Source organism: Petromyzon marinus, chromosome 8 (assembly GCF_048934315.1).
Source record: "Petromyzon marinus isolate PM22_M1 ecotype Great Lakes invasive population chromosome 8, UKy_Petmar_22M1.pri1.0, whole genome shotgun sequence".
In the NCBI taxonomy this organism is placed as follows: Eukaryota; Metazoa; Chordata; class Hyperoartia; order Petromyzontiformes; family Petromyzontidae; genus Petromyzon; species Petromyzon marinus.
The window spans coordinates 6,704,342-6,729,899 of record NC_133674.1 but is presented as its reverse complement, the minus strand read 5'-3'; the positions used below and the strand labels follow the sequence as shown (position 1 = coordinate 6,729,899).

Genomic DNA, 25,558 nt, shown 5'->3' with positions numbered 1-25,558 from the left:
CCCTCTCTCTGAGTCATCCTCTCTGAGTCATCCTCTCTGAGTCGTCCTCTCTGAGTCGCCCTCTCTGAGTCGCCCTCTCTGAGTCGCCTTCTCTCTGAGTCGTCCTCTCTGAGATGTCCCCTCTCTCTGAGTCGTCCTCTCTGAGTCGTCCTCTCTGAGTCGTCCTCTCTGAGTCGTCCTCTCACTGAGTCGTCCTCTCTGAGTCGCCCTCTCTGAGTCGCCTCCTCTCTGAGTCGTCCTCTCTGAGTCATCTTCCCTGAGTCGTCCTCTCTGAGTCGTTCTCTCTCTCTGAGTCATCCTCTCTGAGTCGTCCTCTCTGAGTCGTCCTCTCTGAGTTGTCCTCTCTGAGTCGTCCTCTCTGAGTCGTCCTCTCTGAGTCGTCTTCTCTGAGTCGCCCCCTCTCTCTGAGTCATCCTCTCTGAGTCGTCCTCTCTGAGTCGCCCCCTCTCTCTGAGTTGTCCTCTCTGAGTCGCCCCCTCTCTCTGAGTCGTCCTCCCTGAGTCGTCCTCTCTGAGTCGTCCCCCCTCTCTGAGTCATCCTCTCTGAGTCGTCCTCTCTGAGTCGTCCTCTCTGAGTCGTCCCCCCTCTCTGAGTCATCCTCTCTGAGTCGTCCTCTCTGAGTCGTCCTCTCTGAGTCGCCCCCTCTCTATGAGTCGTCCTCTCTGAGTCGTCCTCTCTGAGTCGTCCTCTCTGAGTTGTCCTCTCTGAGTCGTCCCCTCTCTCTGAGTCATCCTCTCTGAGTCGTCCTCTCTGAGTCGTCCTCTCTGAGTCGTCCTCTCTGAGTCATCCCCTCTGAGTCGTCCTCTCTGAGTCGTCCTCTCTCTGAGTCATCCTCTCTGAGTCATCCTTTCTGAGTCGTCCTCTCTGAGTCGTCCTCTCTGAGTTGTCCTCTCTGAGTCGTCCCCTCTCTCTGAGTAATCCTCTCTGAGTCATCCTCTCTGAGTCGTCCTCTCTGAGTCGTCCTCTCTGAGTCGTCCTCTCTGAGTCATCCTCTCTGAGTCGTCCCCTCTCTCTGAGTCATCCTCTCTGAGTCGTCCTCTCTGAGTCATCCTCTCTGAGTCGTCCTCTCTGAGTCGTCCCCCCCTCTGAGTCATCCTCTCTGAGTCGTCCTCTCTGAGTCGTCCTCTCTGAGTCGTCCTCTCTGAGTCGCCCCCCCTCTCTGAGTCATCCTCTCTGAGTCGTCCTCTCTGAGTCATCCTCTCTGAGTCGTCCTCTCTGAGTCGCCCCCTCTCTCTGAGTCGTCCTCTCTGAGTCGTCCTCTCTCTGAGTCGTCCTCTCTGAGTCGTTCTCTCTGAGTCGTCCTCTCTGAGTCATCCTCTCTGAGTCGTCCTCTCTGAGTCGTCCTCTCTGAGTCGTCCTCTCTGCGTCGTCCTCTCTGAGTCATCCTCTCTGAGTCGTCCTCTCTGAGTCGTCCTCTCTCTGAGTCATCCTCTCTGAGTCATCCTCTCTGAGTCGTCCTCTCTGAGTCGTCCTCTCTGAGTTGTCCTCTCTGAGTCGTCCCCTCTCTCTGAGTAATCCTCTCTGAGTCATCCTCTCTGAGTCGTCCTCTCTGAGTCGTCCTCTCTGAGTCATCCTCTCTGAGTCGTCCCCTCTCTCTGAGTCATCCTCTCTGAGTCGTCCTCTCTGAGTCATCCTCTCTGAGTCGTCCTCTCTGAGTCGTCCCCCCCCTCTGATTCATCCTCTCTGAGTCGTCCTCTCTGAGTCGTCCTCTCTGAGTCGTCCTCTCTGAGTCGCCCCCCCTCTCTGAGTCATCCTCTCTGAGTCGTCCTCTCTGAGTCATCCTCTCTGAGTCGTCCTCTCTGAGTCGCCCCCTCTCTCTGAGTCGTCCTCTCTGAGTCGTCCTCTCTCTGAGTCGTCCTCTCTGAGTCGTTCTCTCTGAGTCGTCCTCTCTGAGTCATCCTCTCTGAGTCGTCCTCTCTGAGTCGCCCCCTCTCTCTGAGTCGTCCTCTCTGAGTCGTCCTCTCTCTCTGAGTCCTCTCTCTCTGAGTCATCCTCTCTGAGTCGTCCCCTCTCTCTAGGTCCTCTCTGAGTCGTCCTCTCTCTCTGAGTCGTCCTCTCTCTCTCTCTCTCCACAAGAGCGACGAGTGGATGCCGTGCTGCGGCGGTGCAATATGGATGTTGAACTTATTTTGCACCGTACGTAGCCAACCGTGCTCATCGGATTTTGCTGCAAGGATAACAAAGTATTATCGTCATTAACATCAGTAAAACTACATCGAGCTATAACTTTATTACGTTTTACATGTAAAAGTATTTTATCTACAAGGTATGCGTGTGCGCTAATCCTCCCCCAACCCCACACCACCTTCGTGTCCTCGGCTACGAAGCGGAACACCGCAACAATGTTCATTGCTCGGGTATTTATAGACCCCCCCCCGCTCCAACCTCCTCGCGATTGATGTAACAGACGAAGCGAGTCGTGTGACAGGACGCGATATTCGGGCGTGGCTCGCCGGCTCCAGGGATCGAACCCTATCCCTGGACAACAACGCGGTTCAGTGGCTAAATCACTCGATGGTAAATATTCCAGATGCCAGGACCCAGGATCTCGTGTTCGTGTTATAGTGAACCCAACAATTCATGTCACTGGTAGTGTAGGACATCATCATCATCATCGGATAAGGTCACTAAACAGTCCGCAGTAATTAATGATAACTTATCACGTTGTATTGTAATGATAATTTACAGTCTTTTGTTAACCGACTGCTGGATGAAGTCCTCCACCCGCTCCAAGTTGGTCATGGGGATTGTTTGACCATACTTCGCTGGTCAGTGAATTGTGGTGAAAGTAGGGACAGGACCCGGTTCAGATATCACTCGCCACTGATGTTAGCCGTGGCCGGGAATCGAACTCAAGGTCGTGAGGTTCATGGCACAGTGCGCTAACCACTGTGCCACCGCTCCATAGAGCAAACGGCGCACGAGATCTTACACATTTGGTTGCTTTTGGCGTCACCTGGTCGAGCACCAATTGGGTCGAGGCTCAAAAGAAAGCCGTCCCTTGGTGTGGATCAATCAGTTTCAAGGACAGTGCATCATATAGTATCATAGTGTGTGTTTTTTGTTTGCATTTTGACTGCAGGTATTGTGGTTGATGCAGCAACATGAATCATTGTAAAAAGGTTTCAGCTTTGTTGCCAGAAAAAAGGGGAAAAACCTTATTATTACATTTAAGCTTCTTGTATCTTGTTTCTTATTACGTATTATGTTGATGACGTTGCAATAAATGCACGGTTTTGCATTTTTCATGGTGATATTTACCAGATTAGCTAAATTATATAAATTGAAATAACACCACTACAACTCCCGCTACTGCCAAAGATCCCCCGTATAGCCTCAACATATGTTTTGGGCCAAGTGCTGTCAGCGATCACCTATGATGGCAGGCATGGAACACAAGGGGTTGGATGGCCAACACCACGCCCGGCCGCCTTTGTCTCCCCAGTACTGATGTTTACACACCGCACCAGGTGCTCATTTAAGGCTGAGTCAATCCAAGGGAGGGCTCCGGACCGATTAGAATATTCACCACTGTTGTTGGTCGTGAGCCGGAATTGAACTCCTGTCGCCAGGTCTGTAGCGCAGTGCGCTAACCACTACACCGCTCCCCATCATCACCACCATCACAACAACCACGACCACCACCATCACATCCATTACCACCACCCCCACTTAAAAAAAACCCACAACCGTCACCCCTACCTCCACCACCACCACCACATCCACTACCACCAACTTCACAAACACCACCGCCACCACAACCACCACCGCTCCATACCTCTCCCCGCCTCGACCTCTCCCCGCACCGGACAGTAGGATCGAGCGAGCCCAGCGGGTGGTGGTCAACTCGCACGGCAGACAGCAGCAGCAGCAGCAACAACAGCTGCTGCTGCTGCTACGCGGCGCTACCGCTGCTGGGCCCCACGTCGCGCTACGAGGAGCTGGATGAGAGGGGGTCGCCGCGGGGCACCGCCGTGATTCTCCGGGCCCCCTCGACCCCTACGAGCGGGGACGCCGCGACCCCCGTGATGACCACGAGCAGCAGCAGCGGCAGTAATGGGTGGCAGCGTCCAGCCCCCCACTCACAGTGAGAGGGGTCCCGGGCGCACTCCCCCCCCCCCGCACTCACAACTCTAACTCGACCGCACGATTTCTGTCGCAATGCATTCGCCCTCTCGCCACCGCCACCGCCGCCCACGATTCTATGCCCGTGGCTTTAATGTCTCGCCGAATCATTTTTCCCGGTCGCCTTTTCCGACTGTAATGTTGAACTTCTTTCGCACCGTATGTAGCCGAACGTGCTATTTCGGAGGTTATAGAAGTGGTGTGTAAAGACATCGCCCACTGGGGGAGACAAAGGCGGTCGGGCGTGGTGTTGGCCACCCACCCCCTCGTGTACCACACCGGCCTTCATAGGTGCTCGCTAACAACACTTGCCCCAACAGCCTGTTGAGGCTATACGGGGCAGCTTTTGTTGTTTGTATGCCGGGTGGGGGAATTATTTGTCCGTGTCGCCGACCGGGCTGGAATAACGCCCTTCAAGACGACGTTTTGTGAGCCGTAAGACAATGCCTGGGGTGGCAGGAGTAGACTTAAGTGTCTGTAAGTGACATTTGCTCAAAGCAATTGATCAGTGTATCTCAAGGTTAAATTCCAGCAATAAAAAAACCCTTTTATAATTATTGAGAAAGTTCCCGTCTCGCCCACACACAATATCAAACATCATCACCAATCCATCAGCCGAGGAGCCTTCTTCACCAATATTTTTCGGCACTGTATATTTAAGCAGGCTGGTTTCGTGGCGAGATGTTAACTACCTCGAATGGTGTACAGGAAGGTCGTGGGTTTGATCCCGACTCTGCCGCCGCCTATATATTTGAATGTTGCAGGTCCTCCCCGTGGTCGCGTGGATTTTTCTCCGTATTTTAGATTCAACATCATACGTTTAGAGTGTTTGACTGCTATACATTTCCACATGACGATACGCCACTTCGTTGAGCTGTCATCTGTGGTGGCCAGGTCGCTTCTGAAAAAGAGCTGTAACCGTCAGTAGGCCTTAAACTCGTAACATACAAAACACATTTGATAGTTCATTTGAGACTTATCTGATTTTCATCAGCACGGAGCGGCCAGCAAAACACATTCCTGCCCAGTTTCCGGATATAATTTGACAAGAGTGTTTGCATTTCCTACCAGGGATGAAATGCAATGTCTGCGTCTCACATGGTTAATGGATTGACTCAAGGCAAGATAGGATCGAGGCATCCCGTGGCATTGGTTCAACCAGGCCACGCCTCGCTGATAACCTTCAGCACAGTCTAAACCCAGCCAACATTCCCCCATTCCATTCACGTCCGTGTACATCGCCAAGCTGTGACTAAACTCAACTATTTTGTTCATACTCTCGGGTGCTTTCGATAAAAGTCCCGTAGATAGAAAACATAATAATAGAACACGACGTTTCGATCGCAACACGTCTCCAAGTGAAACAATACAGCAGGCGGACTGCTGAGGCAGGAAGAAATGTAGCGAGAGAGCTACTGCAGACAAAGGTGATATAGGTCTGAGATGGGTACAACCCAAGGGTAAGTGGGCGGGGCTGGAGATGGAATTTGCAAGTCAATGTAAGATCGCAGGGCTCGGTATACCTCGGCTAATCCGAGGGGGGGCTGTCGTAACGGGCGAGAGGGTGGGGGTGACATTCAAAGAGGGGACAGGGTGAGAAAAATAAAAAATATAAAACTTAGAAATGTAATGCAACTCAGAGAGTCGGCCAACACAACAGTTGACACTTTACCTGGTTGATCAACGTCCTTCCAATGATTGCTACATTTTGCATCCAAATACTCTAAACGAGTGATGTCGATTTTAAATGCGGAGGGAAAATCCCGAGGACCCGGAGAAAAATCCACACGACCACGGGGAGAGAGAGAGAGAGACGGAGAGAGAGAGAGACGGGGAGAGAGAGAGAGAGAGACACGGGGAGAGAGAGAGAGAGAGACACGGGGAGAGAGAGAGAGAGACGACACGGGGAGAGAGACACGGGGAGAGAGAGACACGGGGAGAGAGAGAGAGACACGACACGGGGAGAGAGAGACACGGGGAGAGAGAGACACGGGGAGAGAGAGACACGGGGAGAGAGAGAGAGACACGGGGAGAGAGAGATACACGGAGAGAGAGATAAAAGCTACCCGTCGGAGGCCGTTTGACTGTGGGAAGGGCTACGTGCAGATGCAGCACTTGTCGTAGTTATAAAAAAGAGAGTGAGTGAGAGAGAGCGAAATGGAGTAGGAAGAGAGGGGGCAGAGAGAGAGGGGGGCAGAGAGGGAGGTAGAGAGAGAGGGAAGGGGTAAGGAGAGCAGAAAAAAAATATTCTGTTGGGTCTTTTATTTAAAAGGGGGGGGGGGGGTTACATAAAGCAAAGCATAAAATAAAAGAGAGAGACACGGGGAGAGAGAGAGACGGGGAGAGAGAGACACGGGGAGAGAGAGAGACGGGGAGAGAGAGAGAGACGGGGAGAGAGAGAGACACGGGGAGAGAGAGACGACACGGGGAGAGAGAGAGAGACACGGGGAGAGAGAGACACGGGGAGAGAGAGAGACACGGGAAGAGAGAGAGACACGGGGAGAGAGAGACACGCAAACTCCAAATATACAGGCGGCGTGAGGGTCGGAATCGAACCAACGACCTCCTTGTACACGTGTCGAGGTAGTTATCATCTTGCCGCTGTGGCACCCAGGGAATGCTTAACACTTTGGTGTGTACACTATCGTGAACACTACAGTGTACGGCACTTTGCAAATCCACTGCTGGATGAAGGCCACCCCGTGCCGAAGTTTGTCCATGGGGATTGTTGGACCACACTTCGGCACGCTGGTCAGTGCGGGTTGGCGGAGGTGGTGGGAGACGAGGACTGATTCAGACATTACTCGCCACTGACGATATCCGTGTCTGGGGAATCGATGGAACCGAGGTCGCAGAGTTCACAGCACAGTGCGTTCATCGCTGCGCGACCACTCCACCTGCCACGCGCACGATACGCGAGTGTCACTGTGCGTGCGATTCCGGGGATTCGTCTCTCACTAGATGTTGTCCGGAACGCTGTAGGCTGGCTTGGGGGGCAGGAATCATTGGCGTAAAGGCACTAACACTACGCCCATCCTAAGCGATGCTCAGAAACTCAACACATTCGTCAGTAACACGACCTTACAGCACGCACACAATGTTGCGTCCCGTCCAACCGCATAGCCGCATGTAGAGTGAATTCAAACCACATAGAGCGACTTTCGGTAGACATATGTTAGCCGCATATACACAGAAGCGGAACGGCACGAACCGATCCCGCACAGAGCGAGCCAAACGTGCGCTCGACTGATCTGGATTCTAATTAGCGACGTTCATTTCGCCCAAGATGACTACAGTATTAAGCAGTCCCCACCTCCTCAACCTGCTCCCGTTCCTCTCTTAAAGTCTCCCCTCGCCCCGTCACTCCTTCCCGTCCCTCCCCTCGAACCCTTTCGTGATCCCCAAACACCCCTCGATCGCTGCTGTCACTCATTCCTCAATCCTTGTAGCACGCCCCCCGTCAACGACATCATTACATTGGGTGTCACTGCGCTGTAAGCTACGCCATTGGGTGCCTTGAGCGAAGGCGCTCGATATAAACATCTACACGAGAACACGTGACGTGTGCATGAATGTACGTTGAACTTCTTACGCACCGTACGTAGCCAACAGCGCTAATCGGAGGTGCGCGGGAAGGACAACAAACGAAACACGAAAAGCAGTTCTAATATAAATTAATGTTCAATCTAGATTAATTTATCAGTGCGTAACTCCCAGTGGCTTCCTAACGTCGGAAGGAAGAGCGTTCCGGACGGGCACATGAAGCGCGTCTAAAAACGCCGCGCGATGCGGTGACCGTTTTGTTCGACGGCTCGCAGCCAAAAGCGGCCGCTGCTGATGTTGCGAAGATGACCGGAGTTGGCTTGATGATGGTTTATGCTCCATGATAGGTGGGGGTCTACAGAGGGAGCTGGGGCTACTGTCTCATAACTCAGAGAGACACAGAGAGAGAGAGATGGACTGGCGATTGTGGGGCCCTCCCTGATCGAACAAACAGGACAGGAAGAGAGAGACACTCGCAGGGACGGGGACAGGAAATGGCTCGGTTTAAATCTCAGGAACCCCGGGGTCGGGAGAGACGGTGTCATCTTGAGAGGATAATTTGTATTATTATTATTATGTATTACAATTGTACTGTATGTGATGCTGCGTTCTCAGTGGTGCATGAGTTTAAAAAAGACAACAACACGTACAACATCTCAGCAAACTGCTCAATAACACTTCCCTAAAAGAGGGGAAACAAGCGACAGTTCCCAGCACAAAAATCTGTGAATCACGGTGGCTAGGAGATGTTAACTACCTCGCCTGGTATACAGGAGGTCGTGGGTTCGATCCCGACCCTGACGCCTGCTGTATATTTGGAGTTTGCGCGTCTCTCTCTCATCATAATCACGGTGGCTAGGAGATGTTAACTACCTCGCCTGGTATACAGGAGGTCGTGGGTTCGATCCCGACCCTGATGCCTGCTGTATATTTGGAGTTTGCGCGTCTCTCTCTCATCATAATCACGGTGGCTAGGAGATGTTAACTACCTCGCCTGGTCTACAGGAGGTCGTGGGTTCGATCCCGACCCTGACGCCTGCTGCTGTATATTTGGAGTTTGCGCGTCTCTCTCTCTATCCCCGCGTGGATTTTTTTTCCTCCGGGTCATCCGGTTTTCCTCTCCACATTTCGAATCAACATCGCGCGTTTAGAGTAAGTTTGGCTGCTATACATCGCAACGTGATGATAAGCCAACATCGTCGAGCTATCATTTGTGATAGCCAGGTCGCTTCTGAAAAAAAATAGATCTATCAAGCTGGTAAAAAAAAAAAAAAAATAGTTGAGTTTAGATTGACGAGTGGCACAAGGTGGTGGGAGTATCTGCAGCCACCAGCCACGTGGGCTGCAGGCTGTTGATGTCTCTCCCGAGCCACCAGCAACCTGCACACTGACGACAGTCGCAGTAGCGTGCGGTGGGGGTGGAGGGGTGGGTAGAGGAACTCGCAGGCTCGCTCTCTCGTTCTCTGTCGGCATTCGTGAAAAAAAAATCCAACACCCGTTGTGGGAATCCCTCGCTCAATCAAATCCACAAACCGCGCTCGCGTCAAAGCGACCTGCGCCGATCCGTGAAGAGTTTTACGCATTCGCGTTACCTTCACAACCCCTGATACCCTGCGATCAGCACGGTAGGGTGCGAAAGAAGTTCAACACATGCGTACGTACGTACGTACAAACCTCGTTCAGAAAATGCTATTTCAGGATACGTTTCAAGCGGTAGTGTGGGATTATCGTACTCCTTTTTTTTATTTGTTCGACCAAAACAAAGTCAGCAAAAAAGAAAGAGCGAGACGGAGAGCGAGCGAGTGAGCGAGCGAGCGCGAACCGGTAAATTCTTACAGCAAACACGAGGCACCGATGCGTGAGAGATGTCTCTCGTTGCGCGCTCGGCCACGACGCGCCGAGACAACAGCTGACACGAGCACAGCACGCGGTCGCGCTCGATGCGTCTCAACAATCTCGAGCAAACATTCCTCTCGTGCTGCTGCTGCTGCTGCCTCCATGCCGCTTCTCGCCCCCCCACCCAACCACCCACCCTCCCCGCTCTCTCTTTCTCTCTGCCAAGCTCCTACCCCCCTCCCTCTCCTCCTCCTCCTCTTCCTCCACCGACATTTGCCATGCCCACTGTCACTCGTCGCTGCGCGCGAACGCCCCTTTAGGAAATTACGACAGATCGCAATAATAACACCACTTCATCTGCCCACCGGCTAAACACGCAGACACACAGCACGGCACGCGCTCGTTTTCCATACCTCGCGCGCGCGTGCGCTCAACACTGCACACACTCACACTCACCCACCCACTCACCCACCCACACACTCACCCACACACCCACCCACACACTCACTGCTCACCAACCCACACACTCACCCACACACTCACTCACACACACACTCACCCACCCACACACCCACCCACACACCCACACACTCACGGTCACCCACACACTCACTCACGCTCACCCACCCACACACTCACACACTCACTCACTGCTCACCTACCCACACACTCACCCACCCACTCACCCACCCACACACTCACCCAGCCACACACTCACCCACCCACACACTCACGGTCACCCACCCACACACTCACCCATTCACCCACCCACACACTCACCCACCCACACACTCACCCACTCACCCACCCACATACTCACCCACCTACCCACACACTCACCCACCCACCCACACACTCACCCACACACTCACCCACCCACACACTCACCCACTCACCCACCCACACACTCACCCACCCACACACTCACCCACTCACCCACCCACACACTCACCCACCCACACACCCACACACTCACCCACCCACTCACCCACCCACCCACACACTCACCCTCCCAAACCACTCACTCCGAGGCGTCGCGAGCTGCGGGAATAACGGGAGCCGGGCGCGCGTGGCTCTATGACAGCGGCTCCATGGAGCGGCCGATCCCGTTCGTGGTGCCGCCGAGAAGGGAGGCCGGAGGCGCGGGAGAGGTTCGCGCCCAGGAGCGGGGGTTGCCCGCGGGGGGAGGAGGAGGAGGAAGAGGAGGGGGAGCAGGGGGAGGATTTGACCCCGGCGGTGTGGAGCCAAGGAGGACGTTCGGCTACCGGCCGCGAGGTGCGTGCAGCGGTCTCCCTGCGTGTCTCTGTGTATTGTTGTGTGTGTCCCTGTGTGTGTCTGTGTATTGTTGTGTGTGTGTGTCTATGTGTCTATGTGTCTTGTTGTGTGTGTCCCTGTGTGTGTCTGTGTATTGTTATGTGTGTGTCTCCCTGCGTGTCTCTGTGTATTGTTGTGTCCCTGTGTGTCTCTGTGTATTGTTGTGTGTGTGTCCCTGTGTGTCTATGTGTCTTGTTGTGTCCCTGTGTGTTTCTGTGTATTGTTGTGTGTGTGTGTCCCTGTGTGTCCCTGTGTATTGTTGTGTGTGTGTGTGTGTCCCTGCGTGTCTCTGTGTATTGTTGTGTGTGTGTGTGTCCCTGTGTGTCTCTGTGTATTGTTGTGTCCCTGTGTTTGTCTCTGTGTATTGTTGTGTGTATCCCTGTGTGTCTCTGTGTCTTGTTGTGTGTGTGTATCCCTGTGTGTCTCTGTGTCTTGTTGTGTGTGTGTGTGTACCTGTGTGTCTATGTGTCTTGTTGTGTGTGTGTATCCCTGTGTGTCTCTGTGTCTTGTTGTTGTGTGTGTGTACCTGTGTGTCTATGTGTCTTGTTGTGTGTGTCCCTGTGTGTCTATGTGTCTTGTTGTGTGTGTCCGTGTGTCTTGTTGTGTGTGTCCCTGTGTGTATGTGTCTTGTGTGTGTGTCCCTGCGTGTCTCTGTGTATTGTTGTGTCCCTGTGTGTCTCTGTGTCTTGTTATGTGTGTGTGTCTTGTTGTGTGTGTCCGTGTGTCTTGTTGTGTGTGTCCCTGTGTGTCTCTGTGTATGGTTGTGTCCCTGTGTGTCTCTGTGTCTTGTTATGTGTGTCTGTGTGTCCCTGTGTCTTGTTGTGTGTGTCCCTGTGTGTATATGTGTCTTGTTGTGTGTGTGTGTCTATGTGTCTTGTTGTTTGTGTGTATGTGTCTTGTTGTGTGTGTGTCTCTGCGTGTCTCTCTGTCTTGTGTGTGTGTCCCTGTGTGTCTATGTGTCTTGTTGTGTTCCTGTGTGTCAATGTGTCTTGTTGTGTGTGTGTCTGTGTGTCTATGTGTCTTGTTGTGTGTGTGTCCCTGTGTGTCTGTGTGTCGCTAACAGCACTTGCCCCTGCGTGTCTATGTGTCGCTAACAGCACTTGCCCCTACAGTCTGTTAAGGCTATATGGGGGATCTTTGTCTTTGTCTATGTGTCTTGTTGTGTTTGTGTGTGTCCCTGTGTGTCTATGTGTCTTGTGTGTGTGTGTATCCCTGTGTCTATGTGTCTTGTTGTGTTTGTGTGTGTCCCTGTGTGTCTATGTGTCTTGTTGTGTTTGTGTGTGTCCCTGTGTGTCTATGTGTCTTGTGTGTGTGTGTATCCCTGTGTGTGTCTATGTGTCTTGTTGTGTGTGTGTATCCCTGTGTGTCTATGTGTCGCTAACAGCACTTGCCCCTACAGTCTGTTAAGGCTATATGGGGGATCTTTGTCTATGTGTCTTGTTGTGTTTGTGTGTGTCCCTGTGTGTCTATGTGTCTTGTTGTGTGTGTGTATCCCTGCGTGTCTATGTGTCTTGTTGTGTGTGTATCCCTGTGTGTCTATGTGTCTTGTTGTGTGTGTGTATCCCTGCGTGTCTATGTGTCTTGTTGTCTCTCTTTCTGTCTCCATGTGTGTCTCTGTGGTTTTGTCTCTGCGAGTCTATCGCTGTCTGTTCGTCCTCCCTTGGTGTCTTCGTGTCTCTCCGTGTCTCGAGCTCTCTGTGTCTGCCTCCGTGTGTCTAGAGCTCTTTCTCTCTGTCTACGTATCATCGCAGCATTTCCCGTCATTATATCTTCGTGTGGATTGCTGCGTTGTTCTATTTCCGCTGTGTCTCGACGCATCGATCGTGAAAAATCCACGACGCATCGCTCATCAGGGTTGCACGCTCGTGCGTCCGTTCCGCGAGAAATCGCGGCCACGTTGTGTTGATGCCGAGTGGCCGGGCCACGTGCCAACAAGGAGCGGCGGCGAATTGCGCTGCCTAGTCTCGGATTTGTCGGAACAGTCGACCAGAGAGAGTAAGTAAAGAATCAACTATTTTATTTTTCTATTTCAGCAGGTAAGGATCACCGAGCTATGCAGTTCGTTTTCAGAAGCGACCTGGCCACAAATGATAGCCCAACGAAGTGGGCTTATCATCACGTGGAAATTTAAAGCAGCCAAATACTCTAAACGCGTGATTTTTAACGTGGAGGGGAAAACCGGAGAACCCGGAGAAAAATCCACGCGACCACGGAGAGAGCGATACGCAAACTCAAAGTATACAGCAGGCGTCAGGGTTTGGGATCGAACCTACGACCTCCTGTATACCGGGCGAGATAGTTAACATCTCATAGCCACCGTGGCGCGCCAGCTCAAGCGTTCGGTAAATCACGTGACTTCCGCGTGACCACCCCCCGACTCTAAATCGCTCCCTTCTATCGACAGATCTCTTATCTCTAAATCATCTCAAGCCACCGGGAAGCCACGTGATCAATGTGTGGTCAGCCCACCCCCCAGCCCCCCACTCTATATCCATCGTATGCTGTGTCACGTTGTGAACAAAACGTGCCAGTGAGCGACTACTTCAGCGCCGCCGGTGTGTTGGAGAGCAAACCCGCAACATTTACAACTCTGAGTATTTAACAAATCGGTAGATTTTGTGGAGGCGGTGCATTTACGACACACTCACGCGAACTAACACCCCCCCCACCCACCGCACCCCCACCAAAAGTCACTTCATAACGAACACAATTTATCGCCAAAGCAGAGGCGCTAAATGAAAACGAGTCTCTTTCCAAGTCAACGAGCGTCGACACCTCCGCTACCACCACCACCACCTCCTCCCCCCACCCCCCCAAACTTAGAGAGCTTCGCGCTGGGCTCCATAAACCCCGAGCTGTACGGCTCGACGGGCGACGAGGAGGGCGAGTGGGAGCACGTGTCGGGCCCCAGGGGTCCCGACACTCCGCGCATCTGCCTGTCGCTTCACTACGAGCTCGCCTCCGAGCGCCTCCACGTGACGCTGCTCAAGGGGCGCAATCTGTGGCTGCCGGGGGGGGTCCACCACGCGGCACCACCACGCGACGCCGAGGAGGTCGGAGACCCCCTGGTCAAGGTCTTCCTCCTGCCCGACGAGAGGAGGCACGTGCAGTCCAAGGTCCGGCGCAAGACGGCGCACCCCACCTTCAACGAGACGTTCGTCTTCCAGGTGACGACGACGATGATGACGATGATGACGACGATGAAGACGACGACAATGATGATGGTTTATTTATGTCTGTGTCAGTGCGCTTGTGGCTACCCTGTTGCACCGAGTGTCCGCCTGTGATCGAGCACTGTGGCGGCAGCAGCAGCAGCAGCAGCGAGGGGTTGGTGTATCACCGCACACACTTGTTGTGGAACTCCCTTCTTCCCGTGGGCGTCGAGGAGGTGCCGTACCCTTGGACTTATCCGGACAATGTGGTACAGGCAGCAAGTGTGAACTAACCTCCATCTGTTCCATCTGTATGGGATATAGTGTTTGCCCCCCTCCCCACGTGTGTAGGTCTTCCCACACCGTGTACACACCCGTCATTTCATTGTACGTGCGTACGTATGTTGCACTTCTTTTGGTCCGCGCGTAGCCAACCGCGCTCATCGGAGATATTCGGGAAATGCGCCGACAACACCCTTACATGTGGAGGGCCGCAGAGCTTTGGCAATTTGTTTGCGCCGGCTCACCGCGGCGAAATTTGCCATGCCTGCCTGTTGTCTGTGGTTCCTCCTCTCTCTGTCTCTCTCACTGTCTCTGAGAGCGAGCGAATACTGTGGCGACGTTACGAATTGACATTATTATTACTTTTCGTAAAAAAAAAGTAAACCTCACCAAGTCTTAGGACTCTTTTTTTGTATTCAGGAGGGTGCTGCCATGCTTTCACAGTTGGGGGTGATGCTGCTGATGCTGCTGATGCTGCTGATGCTGCTGCGTGTGATCCCTTTTGAGTAACCTACAAGCGAGTTTTCAGCATTTAGGTATTTGGACAACAGCAGTTGCATTGCATACTTTTAAAATCTATGATGATGATGATAAAAAACCTACATTGATACGATGATGATCATCATCAGCTGCAGAAGTAGCATGCATAATCATCAGCAGTATAATCATGAGCAGAAGCAGCAGCAGCATCATCATCATCACCACCACCATCAAAACCGCCACTACCGTCATCACCAATTTATCCTGCATGATTATTGCAACCACCACTAACATCATAATCATCAACACTATCATGCACCATAGCCATCATCATCAGCAGCAGCAATATGAGCTACAGCACCACCATTATTAGCAGCAGTTGCAGTATCACCATCAGCATCGCTATTACCACCACCATCATCATCAACAACAGCAACACTATCATCCATCATAACCACCACCAGTAGCAGCAGTCCCACCACCATTAGCAGCAGCCGCAGCATCATCGTTATAACAATCAACAACAACAACAACAAAACTGTCATTCACCACCACCATCATCAACAACAACAAAACTGTCATTCACCACCACCATCATCAACAACAACAAAACTGTCATTCACCACCACCACCATCAACAACAACAAAACTGTCACTCACCACCACCACCATCAACAACAACAAAACTGTCACTCACCACCACCACCATCAATAACAACAACAAAACTGTCATTCACCACCACCACCATCAACAACAAAACTGTCATTCACCACCACCACCACCATCAACAACACGCATGGGGCGTGCAGCCTGGAGTCACAATCGACCCGCCCCGACAGCCACAGATCGCGGCGCTCCGCTCCCTCCTCACCACGGCGCTAATCGCCCCAGCGAGACGCCACGATCTAGCGGGCCTGCGTGCCGTGTTATGACACCGTCAGCCACGGCCAATCCACCGCTGGATGAAGGCCCCCTCCCCCCCCCCCCCCCCCCCGCGTAGCCACCTCACACGATCCTGCGGCCACGGTCAACACGGGTCCTGGGCTTCCTCTAGGTCGACTCAGCCTCGCCTGAGTGCCTGGGCGCGATGTGCAGACATCGCCGCTGGGGGGGGGGGGGAGACAAAGGCGGCCGTGCGTGGTGTGTTGGCCGCCCATCCCGACGTGAACTGCGCCGGCTGTCTTCGTAGCCGCCGCTGCTACTCCCTAACAGCACTTGCCCCGGGAGAATCCATCGAAGGCTACGCGGGGGTGGGGGGCTGTGTCGCTGTCCCTCGCAGGTGTCGCACGGGAGTCTGAGCGAACGAACGCTGCGCCTCTCGGCCCTGGCCGTCGACGTGCACAGGAAGCACCGCGCGCTCGGCCACGCGCTCATCCCCATGCGCGCGCACGCGCAGAGGTGCACGCGCTCGCGCCTCGTGCTGTGGCGCGAGCTCGACGCGGACGCGCTCGAGGTACCGTCACCACCACCACGACCACCACCACCACCACGACCACCACCACGACAACAACAACCACCACTACCACGACCACCACGACCACCACCACCACCACAACAACCACCACCACTACCACCACCACCACAACCACCACCACCACGACCACCACCACCACGACCACTACCACCACGACCACCCCCACCACGACCACCACCACCACCACCACAACAACCACCACGACCACCACCACGACCACCACCACAACAACCACCACTACGACCACCACCACGACCACCACCACCACGACCACCACCACCACGACCACCACCACCACTACGACCACCACCACCACCACGACCACCACCACGACCCCCCCGCCTTCTCCTGCTCGCCGTGTCGCCTTGAGGAGGCTGTTAGGAGTCGTGCGTACGCAGGGCAATGTGCTTGTGTGCTGGTCCATCTCTCTCTCAGGAGGGAGAGATGGAGAGGTTGTGTCGTCTTGTTGATCTTCCTTTGATGGAGCGCAGGCCATAGTGGCTTTACTATCTGGCCAATAGAATGAACACTGCCCCTATACACTGAACATTCCCATACACTGAACATCCCCCATACACTGAACATTCCCCATACACTGAACACTCCCCATACACTGAACATTCCCCATACACTGAACATTCCCCATACACTGAACACTGCCCATACACTGAACATTCCCCATACACTGAACATTCCCCTTACACTGAACATTCCCCATACACTGAACACTGCCCATACACTGAACATTCCCCATACACTGAACACTGCCCATACACTGAACATTCCCCATACACTGAACATTCCCCTTACACTGAACATTCCCCTTACACTGAACATTCCCCATACACTGAACATTGCCCATACACTGAACATTCCCCATACACTGAACATTCCCCATACACTGAACATTGCCCATACACTGAACATTCCCCATACACTGAATATTCCCCATACACTGAACATGGCCCATACAATGAACATTGCCCATACACTGAACACTGCCCCCATACACTGAACATTCCCCATACACTGAACATTCCCCATACCCTGAACATTCCCCATACACTGAACATTTCCCATACACTGAACACTGCCCATACACTGAACATTGCCCATACACTGAACATTCCCCAAACACTGAACATTCCCCATACCCTGAACATTCCCCATACACTGAACATTTCCCATACACTGAACACTGCCCATACACTGAACATTCCCCATACACTGAACATTGCCCATACACTGAACATTCCCCATACACTGAACATTGCCCATACACTGAACATTCCCCATACACTAAACACTGCCCATACACTGAACACTGCCCATACACTGAACACTGCCCATACACTGAACATTCCCCATACACTGAACATTCCCCATACACTGAACATTCCCCATACACTGAACATTGCCCATACACTGAACATTCCCCATACACTGAACACTGCCCATACACTGAACATTCCCCATACAATGAACATTCCCCATACACTGAACATTGCCCATACACTGAACATTGCCCATACACTAAACACTGCCCATACAATGAACATTGCCCACATACTGAACATTGCCCATACACTGAACATTCCCCATACACTGAACATTGCCCATACACTGAACATTGCCCATACACTGAACACTGCCCATACAATGAACATTGCCCACACACTGAACATTGCCCATACACTGAACATTCCCCATACACTGAACATTGCCCATACACTGAACATTCCCCATACACTGAACATTCTCCATACACTGAACATTCCCCATACACTGAACATTCCCCATACACTGAACACTGCCCATACAATGAACATTGCCCACACACTGAACATTGCCCACACACTGAACATTGCCCATACACTGAACATTCCCCATACACTGAACATTGCCCATACACTGAACATTCCCCATACACTGAACATTCCCCATACACTGAACATTCCCCATACACTGAACATTGCCCATACACTGAACACTGCCCATACACTGAACATTCCCCATACACTGAACATTCCCCATACACTGAACATTCCCCATACACTGAACATTGCCCATACACTGAACATTCCCCACACACTGAACATTGCCCATACAATGAACATTCCCCATACACTGAACATTGCCCATACACTGAACATTCCCCATACACTGAACATTGCCCATACACTGAACATTCCCCATACACTGAACATTCTCCATACACTGAACATTCCCCATACACTGAACATTGCCCATACACTAAACATTGCCCATACACTGAACACTGCCCATACAATGAACATTGCCCATACACTGAACATTGCCCATACACTGAACATTCCCCATACACTGAACACTGCCCATACACTGAACATTCCCCATACACTGAACATTGCCTATACACTGAACATTCCCCATACACTGAACACTGCCCATACACTGAACATTCCCCATACACTGAACATTCCCCATACACTGAACATTCCCCATACACTGAACATTCCTCATACACTGAACATTGCCCATACACTGAACATTGCCCATACACTGAACATTGCCCATACAGTGAACATTGCCCATACACTGAACATTGCCCATACAGTGAACATTCCCCATACACTGAACATTCCCCATACACTGAACACTGCCCATACACTGAACATTGCCCATACACTGAACACTGCCCATACACTGAACATTGCCCACACACTGAACATTCCCCATACGCTGAACATTCCCCATACACTGAATATTGCCCATACACTGAACATTCTCCATACACTGAACACTGCCCATACACTGAACATTCTCCATACACTGAACATTGCCCATACACTGAACACTGCCCATACAATGAACATTGCCCATACACTGAACATTCCCCATACACTGAACATTGCCCATACACTGAACATTGCCAATACACTGAACATTCCCCATACACTGAACATTCCCCATACACTGAACATTCCCCATACACTGAACATCCCCATACACTGAACATTCCCCATACACTGAACATTGCCCATACACTGAACATTCCCCATACACTGAACAGTCCCCATACACTGAACATTGCCCATACACTGAATATTCCCCATACACTGAACATTCCCCATACACTGAACATTCCCCATACACTGAACATTGCCCATACACTGAACATTCCCCATACAATGAACATTGCCTATACACTGAACATTCCCCATACACTGAACATTGCCCATACACTGAACATTCCCCATACACTGAACATTCCCCATACACTGAACATTGCCCATACACTGAACACTGCCCATACACTGAACATTGCCCATACAATGAACATTGCCCATAGACTGAACATTGCCCATACACTGAACATTCCCCATACACTGAACATTCCCCATACTGAACATTCCCCATACACTGAACATTCCCCATACACTGAACATTGCCCATACACTGAACATTGCCCATACAATGAACACTGCCCATAGACTGAACATTGCCCATACACTGAACATTGCCCATACACTGAACATTGCCCATACACTGAACATTGCCCATAGACTGAACATTCCCCATACACTGAACATTGCCCATACACTGAACATTGCCCATACAATGAACATTGCCCATACACTGAACATTGCCCATACACTGAACATTGCCCATACATAATCTTAGTTCTTTCGGTAAAGTCACGTTGAAGGGAAACAATAAAATAATAAAATATATATAAAACAATAAAAATTCTCACGACGTTTCGACCATAACACAAACGGTCGTCATCAGGTGTGTCGGTTTGCATAAATTTATTTATTTTTAAACGCCATGTCTCGGACCGCATTCGTGAACACAAAGCAGACCTTAAACACGGTAGGACCAACACCTCGGCCGTGGCAGATCATTGTTATAATTCAGTAGGCTCACATGACATTGACTTTTCCAAGACAGAGGTTCTTTCTAAGCCATCTGGCTACCATGAGAGATTCGTTCATGAGGCTATCCACTTATACAAGCACAGAGACAATTTCAACCGAGAAGATGGATTCTGGCTTAGCAATCATTGGAAAGATTTGATAAACCATTTCAGGTCTTAACTGATTGTTCATGCTTACAGTGGCTTTCAGACAGCATACATTACATTTTTCGTCTCCCCCCTCCTCTTTTCAGAACATAGATGGACTAGTCCTTCTAAATAAACTGCCAAATCGCTGCGCGTGGCAGTAACGTTTTTTTTTAATAAATAAATACACCGTTTAAAAATAAATAAATGTATGCAATCCTACACACCTGATGACGACCGTTTGTGTTATGGTCGAAACGTCGTGAGAATTTTTATTGTTTTATATATATTTTATTATTTTATTGTTTCCCTTCAACGTGACTTTACCGAAAGAACTAAGAATATGAATTACTGCAGTCACGAAAGCTTTAAATCAAAAATTGCCCATACACTGAACATTGCCCATAGACTGAACACTGCCCATAGACCCCATGTATCTCTCCGAGTCTCTATGTATCTCTATGTATCTCTATGTATCTCTCCGAGTCTCTGTATCTCTGTGTCTCTATGTATCTCTATGTATCTCTATGTGTCTCTATGTATCTCTATGTATCTCTCCGAGTCTCTATGTATCTCTATGTATCTCTATGTGTCTATGGGTTTACTATGTATCTCTATGTATCTCTCCGAGTCTCTATGTATCTCTAGTGTCTATGTGGTCGATAGTTTGTGTTGCACGGCCACAATCACACGCACTACTGTGACTTGCGTCTTTAATTTTCCATTCGTGAAGTTGTTGATGTTCTGAAAGCGGTTGATGGTTGTACCACCGGTGTCTTCGAGGAGGAATGTCAAAGCCAGGATGTGCGATGATGTTTGAGTCACGAATGAGATATTGTTTTACTATTTATATTTCACCAGGTAAGGCCCATTGAGCTATGTAGCTCTTTTTCACAAGAAACTTTTCCACAAATGATAGTTCAACGAAGTGGCTTGTCACGTGCAAATTTAAAGCAAGACAAATACTCTAAACGCATGTTTCGAAATGTGGAGGGTAAAACCGGAGGACTCGCAGAAAATTCCACGCGACCACGGCGAGAATAAGCAACCCTAGAGGAGGCCCAGGACCGGTCCAAATAATCGTCACCGGTGTTGGCCGTGAGTAGGAATCGAACTCCGGTTCGCCAGGTTCGTAGCGCAGCGCGGTAACCGCTGAACCACCGCTCCCCATTATAAATAAACGGCAGGCATCAGGGTTGGGATCGAACCCACGACCTCCTGTATAACGGGCGAGGTAGTTAACATCTCGTCACCCCAGCGCCCTTTTTCTAGTCCGCATGTTTGGGTGCTACCCCTACGCGCGAGTACCGCAAATGTTGTTCTCGCGAGCACCTGCCGAACTCAGATCGCCACCGGGATTCGTAGCGCAGCGCGCTAACCGCCACGCCACAGACACATTGCCTCCTCATCTGCAAGTGCCTGGACGATGTTGCCATTCGTCGCGACCGTGCAGAGTGGGGGCATCGGAGTGGCGTTGATGGCATTGGCCCTGGTACAAGGACCGAAATGCCACCCCCCCCACCTCTCACCCTGCCCCCCGTCCCAACGTCCCCCTTTCGTCTTCGTAGCCCGGCACCTGCCCCCCCCCCCCCCTCCTTCCCCCCTCTGGCCCGCACGCCTCTGTGCAGTTGCACCGCCTGCGCACTCGATAGCGACGCCACTCGAGAGGGGGAGGTTTGTGTGTGGGCTGCTCAACACAGGCCTCTCAGGCACAATTGGCAGCGGTAGGCAATGGTGGCTTCACTCGTGGTGATGAGTCGCAATTGCGATTGACCCTTTGGTTGAGCTTCTCCCGCAAGCGACGTTACGTAAGATGCCGCTGCTCTCGGCTCTCGAGCTGTGGTTGTCGCAAGGCCGTTGCAGGGCATGAAAAGTTTGGTTGGCGACGATATCTCGCCATGCGCGGGGACGTTCGTCCTGAGATTCCGGTTGCGTTGCGCTTGAAGTCGTCCATCCTAGCACGCAATATGTAAACCAAGATTATTATTCTATCGTCGTGCAGTCAAGCAAGATTGTTGGAGGAAGTGTTGTTAGCGAGCACCTGTCAAGGCAAGAGTGGCGCTCGAGCGAGTGGTTTGATGTGGCCAGCACCACGCCTTTGTCTCCCTGGTGGTAAGGTGTTTTTAACACATTGCACCAGGCACTCATTGAAGGCTAAGTCGACCTTAGCGCAGGTTACCAGTGGCTCCTGAAATTGACCCCAGCCGGTGATCGGACCCAGGCAGGAGAATGAGCGAACGCACACACACTGATCCATAGGTGCAGGGAGTAATCCCACCCGGCACACAACACCCAGTATACCTTTCAGGCTGGCTGCGGTTACTAGTCACGTGCTCCCTTCCTCAATCGACTTGGGCAATCTTGAGATTGTAAAGCATGCATGCATACCCATGGCACATGCAAATATCGCCCGCATGTTTGCATGTGCTGTGAGCGAGCACCTCTTAAAGGTCGGCACGGCACACGAGCGGGTGGGTGGCCAACACCACTGCTGGCCGTCTTTGTCTCCCAAGTGGCGATGTTTACACACCGCACCGGGTACTCATTTGAGGCTGAGTCAGCCTAGGGAAGGCCCACACCAGTGTAGTTGGTTCTACAGAGGCATACACTTGAACTTGGAGGTAGCACGTTTATTACACGGCCCTAACAGGGCTTAAACGTTACAACGGGTTACCTAGACCCCAACAGGGTAACTACACAACCGGGTCAGTCAGTAACACACTGCCTCACCCACGATGCCGAACGTGACGACCGAAGAACAAAGATCTAAGAGACGTAACCCGGCGGGTTGATTCTAGAAGAGACGTAACCCGGCGGGTTGATTCCAGAAGAGACGTAACCCGGCGGGTTGATTCCAGAAGAGACGTAACCCGGCGGGTTGATTCTAGAAGAGACGTAACCCGGCTGGTTGATTCCAGAAGAGACGTAACCCGGCGGGTTGATTCCAGAAGAGACGTAACCTGGCGGGTTGATTCTAGAAGAGACGTAACCCGGCGGGTTGATTCCAGAAGAGACGTAACCCGGCGGGTTGATTCTAGAAGAGACGTAACCCGGCGGGTTGATTCTAGAAGACAGCCGCGATCGCTCTCAGGACTTCCCTTTTATGCTCCCGAGCGTGACCTCGCTCCGCCCTCGGCCACGCCCCCTTCTGGATCTCACCAGAAGGTTCTCGAACGAGCACCACGTATCCCTCAAGCTACCCTTTGGGGCCCCCTCGCTACTCTGTCACGGTCACGTGCCCTCTCGGGCTCACCCAGACTGTCACGTCTTCACTTGCCCTCTCTCTGACCGTCACCAGAACCATGCCCCCTAGGGCCCCTTTGTCTCACCAGTGGCGATGTTTACACACCGCATCAGGTACTCATTTGTGGCTGAGTAGACCTAGGGGAGGCCCAGGACCGGTTCATATAATCGTCACTAGTTTTGGCCTTGAGCGGGAATCGAACTCGGGTCGCCAGGTTCGTAGTGCAGCGCGGCAACCGCTGCACCACCGCTCCCCATTATACATACACACAGACACACACACGTGCACACACAGTGTCACTCACTGCCCGCTCCTTGCGCTTCAGCCCAGCTCGGAGCACGGGGACCTGCACTTCTCTCTCAGCTACAACGCCTACCTGAGCCGTCTCACCGTGGTGGTGCTCCGGGCCAAAGGTCTGCGCTTCCACGGGGACAGCTCGGAGCTCGGTGCGTCCCGTCAGCATCATGAGCAGTAGCAAAAACATCATCATCATCATCATCGTCGGCAGAATCATCAACAGCAAAATCATCGCTTGGCATCGGCAGCACAATCATCATGATCCACAAAATCACCATCGGCAAAATCGTCATCAGCAGCAAAAATCACCATCGGCAAAAATCATCAGCAGAAAAAAATCATCATAAACAAAATCATCCCGCTGCTGCACGTTCGCAGCAATCCACACCGATTGCAAACTAAACACTTTTTATTTTACCAGGTAAGGCCCACTGTGCTATACAGATATTTTTTTAGAAGCGACCTGGATAACACAAATGATAGCTAAACGAAGTGGCTTATCATCACGTGGAAATTCAAAGGAGCCAAATATTCCCAAAGGAATGTAAACACCCGCAGGATCCGGGCAAAAATCCACGCGACCACGGGGAGAGAGACACCGCACATTCCAAATATACAAGAGGCGGCAGGGTTGGGATCGCACCCACGCCCTCCTGCATACCAGGCGAGGTAGTTAACATCCCCTAGCCACCGCGGCACCGAAAGGCCTCATCGCCTCTCGCCCGGCTCTCGAGCGACACCGATCTTGGCAGCGTCCTGCACAGCCGCGGTCACGTGAATGATCGCACGCATTGCCAATGTGCACAACAGAACGATAAGCATCTAGCTCTCTGTCATCATCTCCACCATCGGCAGCAAACTTCATTTCCCCGCAGCTCCGAACCGCGTGGGTGGCTACGTACGCTGCGAAATAAGTTCAACATACATCAGCATCATCATCATAAGTAACCATAACCGCTGACCTATGTCAGGACTCGGGATCCCTTTTCATCACTAAGTACCGGTTAGGATTTTCAAACACCGACGAAGCGCACCGTTTGGCCATCCAGAGGTACGTCACTCACCACGACCGATAACATCGAAATGTATAACCGCGTGAGAGACGCCATCAGCTTGTAGAACGCGCGCATCCGTCAGAGTGGTCGATCGTGACTGCTGCCGATTGATGATGACGACGACGATGACGACGACGATGACGACGGCGATTGCCGCGTGCGGACAGAGGTGCACGTGCGGGCGACGCTGCTCAACCAGAACCAGCGCGTGCGCGACAAGAGCACGGCCCGGGCGCGCGGCTCCTCGAGCCCCCCCTACAACGAGACGCTCAGCTTTCCCCTGCCGCCCACGAACCTCGACTCCTCGAGCCTGAGCCTCTGCGTGCTGCACACGGGCGCCGGCGCGGGAGACGGAGGTGAGAGGTTCGCTCACCCGAGTGGTTGCCGGTGATAAAAGACAAAGAACCGCCCCCCCCCCGCCCCCGTATAGCATTAACAGACTGTTCGTGCTGTTAGCGAGTAGCAGCGCCTATGAAGGCCGGGCACGGCACACGAGGGGGTGGGTGGCCAGCACCACGCCAGCCACTCATTTGAGTTCAACTAGCGGAGGCCCAGAACCGGCTCAAATCATCGTCGTGATGGCGGTGAGCGGGAATCGAACTCGAGTCGCCGTGTTCGTAGGGCAGCGCGCTCACACAACGGCCGTCGTTTTCCAGTAGATAGCTAGCGGTAACGTCACCACGGCGCTTGTGCCAGGCTAGGTACACCCT

At 52.1% G+C, this 25,558-nt stretch overlaps 1 protein-coding gene across 3 annotated transcripts in view; it reads left to right on the top strand.

Annotated features, from left to right (window-relative positions):
- The window catches only part of LOC142924098 (synaptotagmin-15-like), a 29,439-nt gene that overhangs the window by 1,752 nt on the left and 2,129 nt on the right, over positions 1-25,558 (top strand). Inside the window, exons 2-7 of one of the 3 annotated variants that reach the window (XM_076065568.1) lie at positions 3,817-4,087; positions 10,589-10,779; positions 13,642-13,985; positions 16,013-16,186; positions 23,822-23,942; positions 25,016-25,204. In XM_076065568.1, coding sequence (XP_075921683.1) covers positions 3,817-4,087; positions 10,589-10,779; positions 13,642-13,985; positions 16,013-16,186; positions 23,822-23,942; positions 25,016-25,204 — 1,290 coding nt within the window. Of the gene's footprint in view, positions 1-3,813; positions 4,088-10,588; positions 10,780-13,641; positions 13,986-16,012; positions 16,187-23,821; positions 23,943-25,015; positions 25,205-25,558 lie in introns of all 3 variants that reach the window. The other 2 variants (XM_076065567.1, XM_076065569.1) reach the window with 2 other exon arrangements.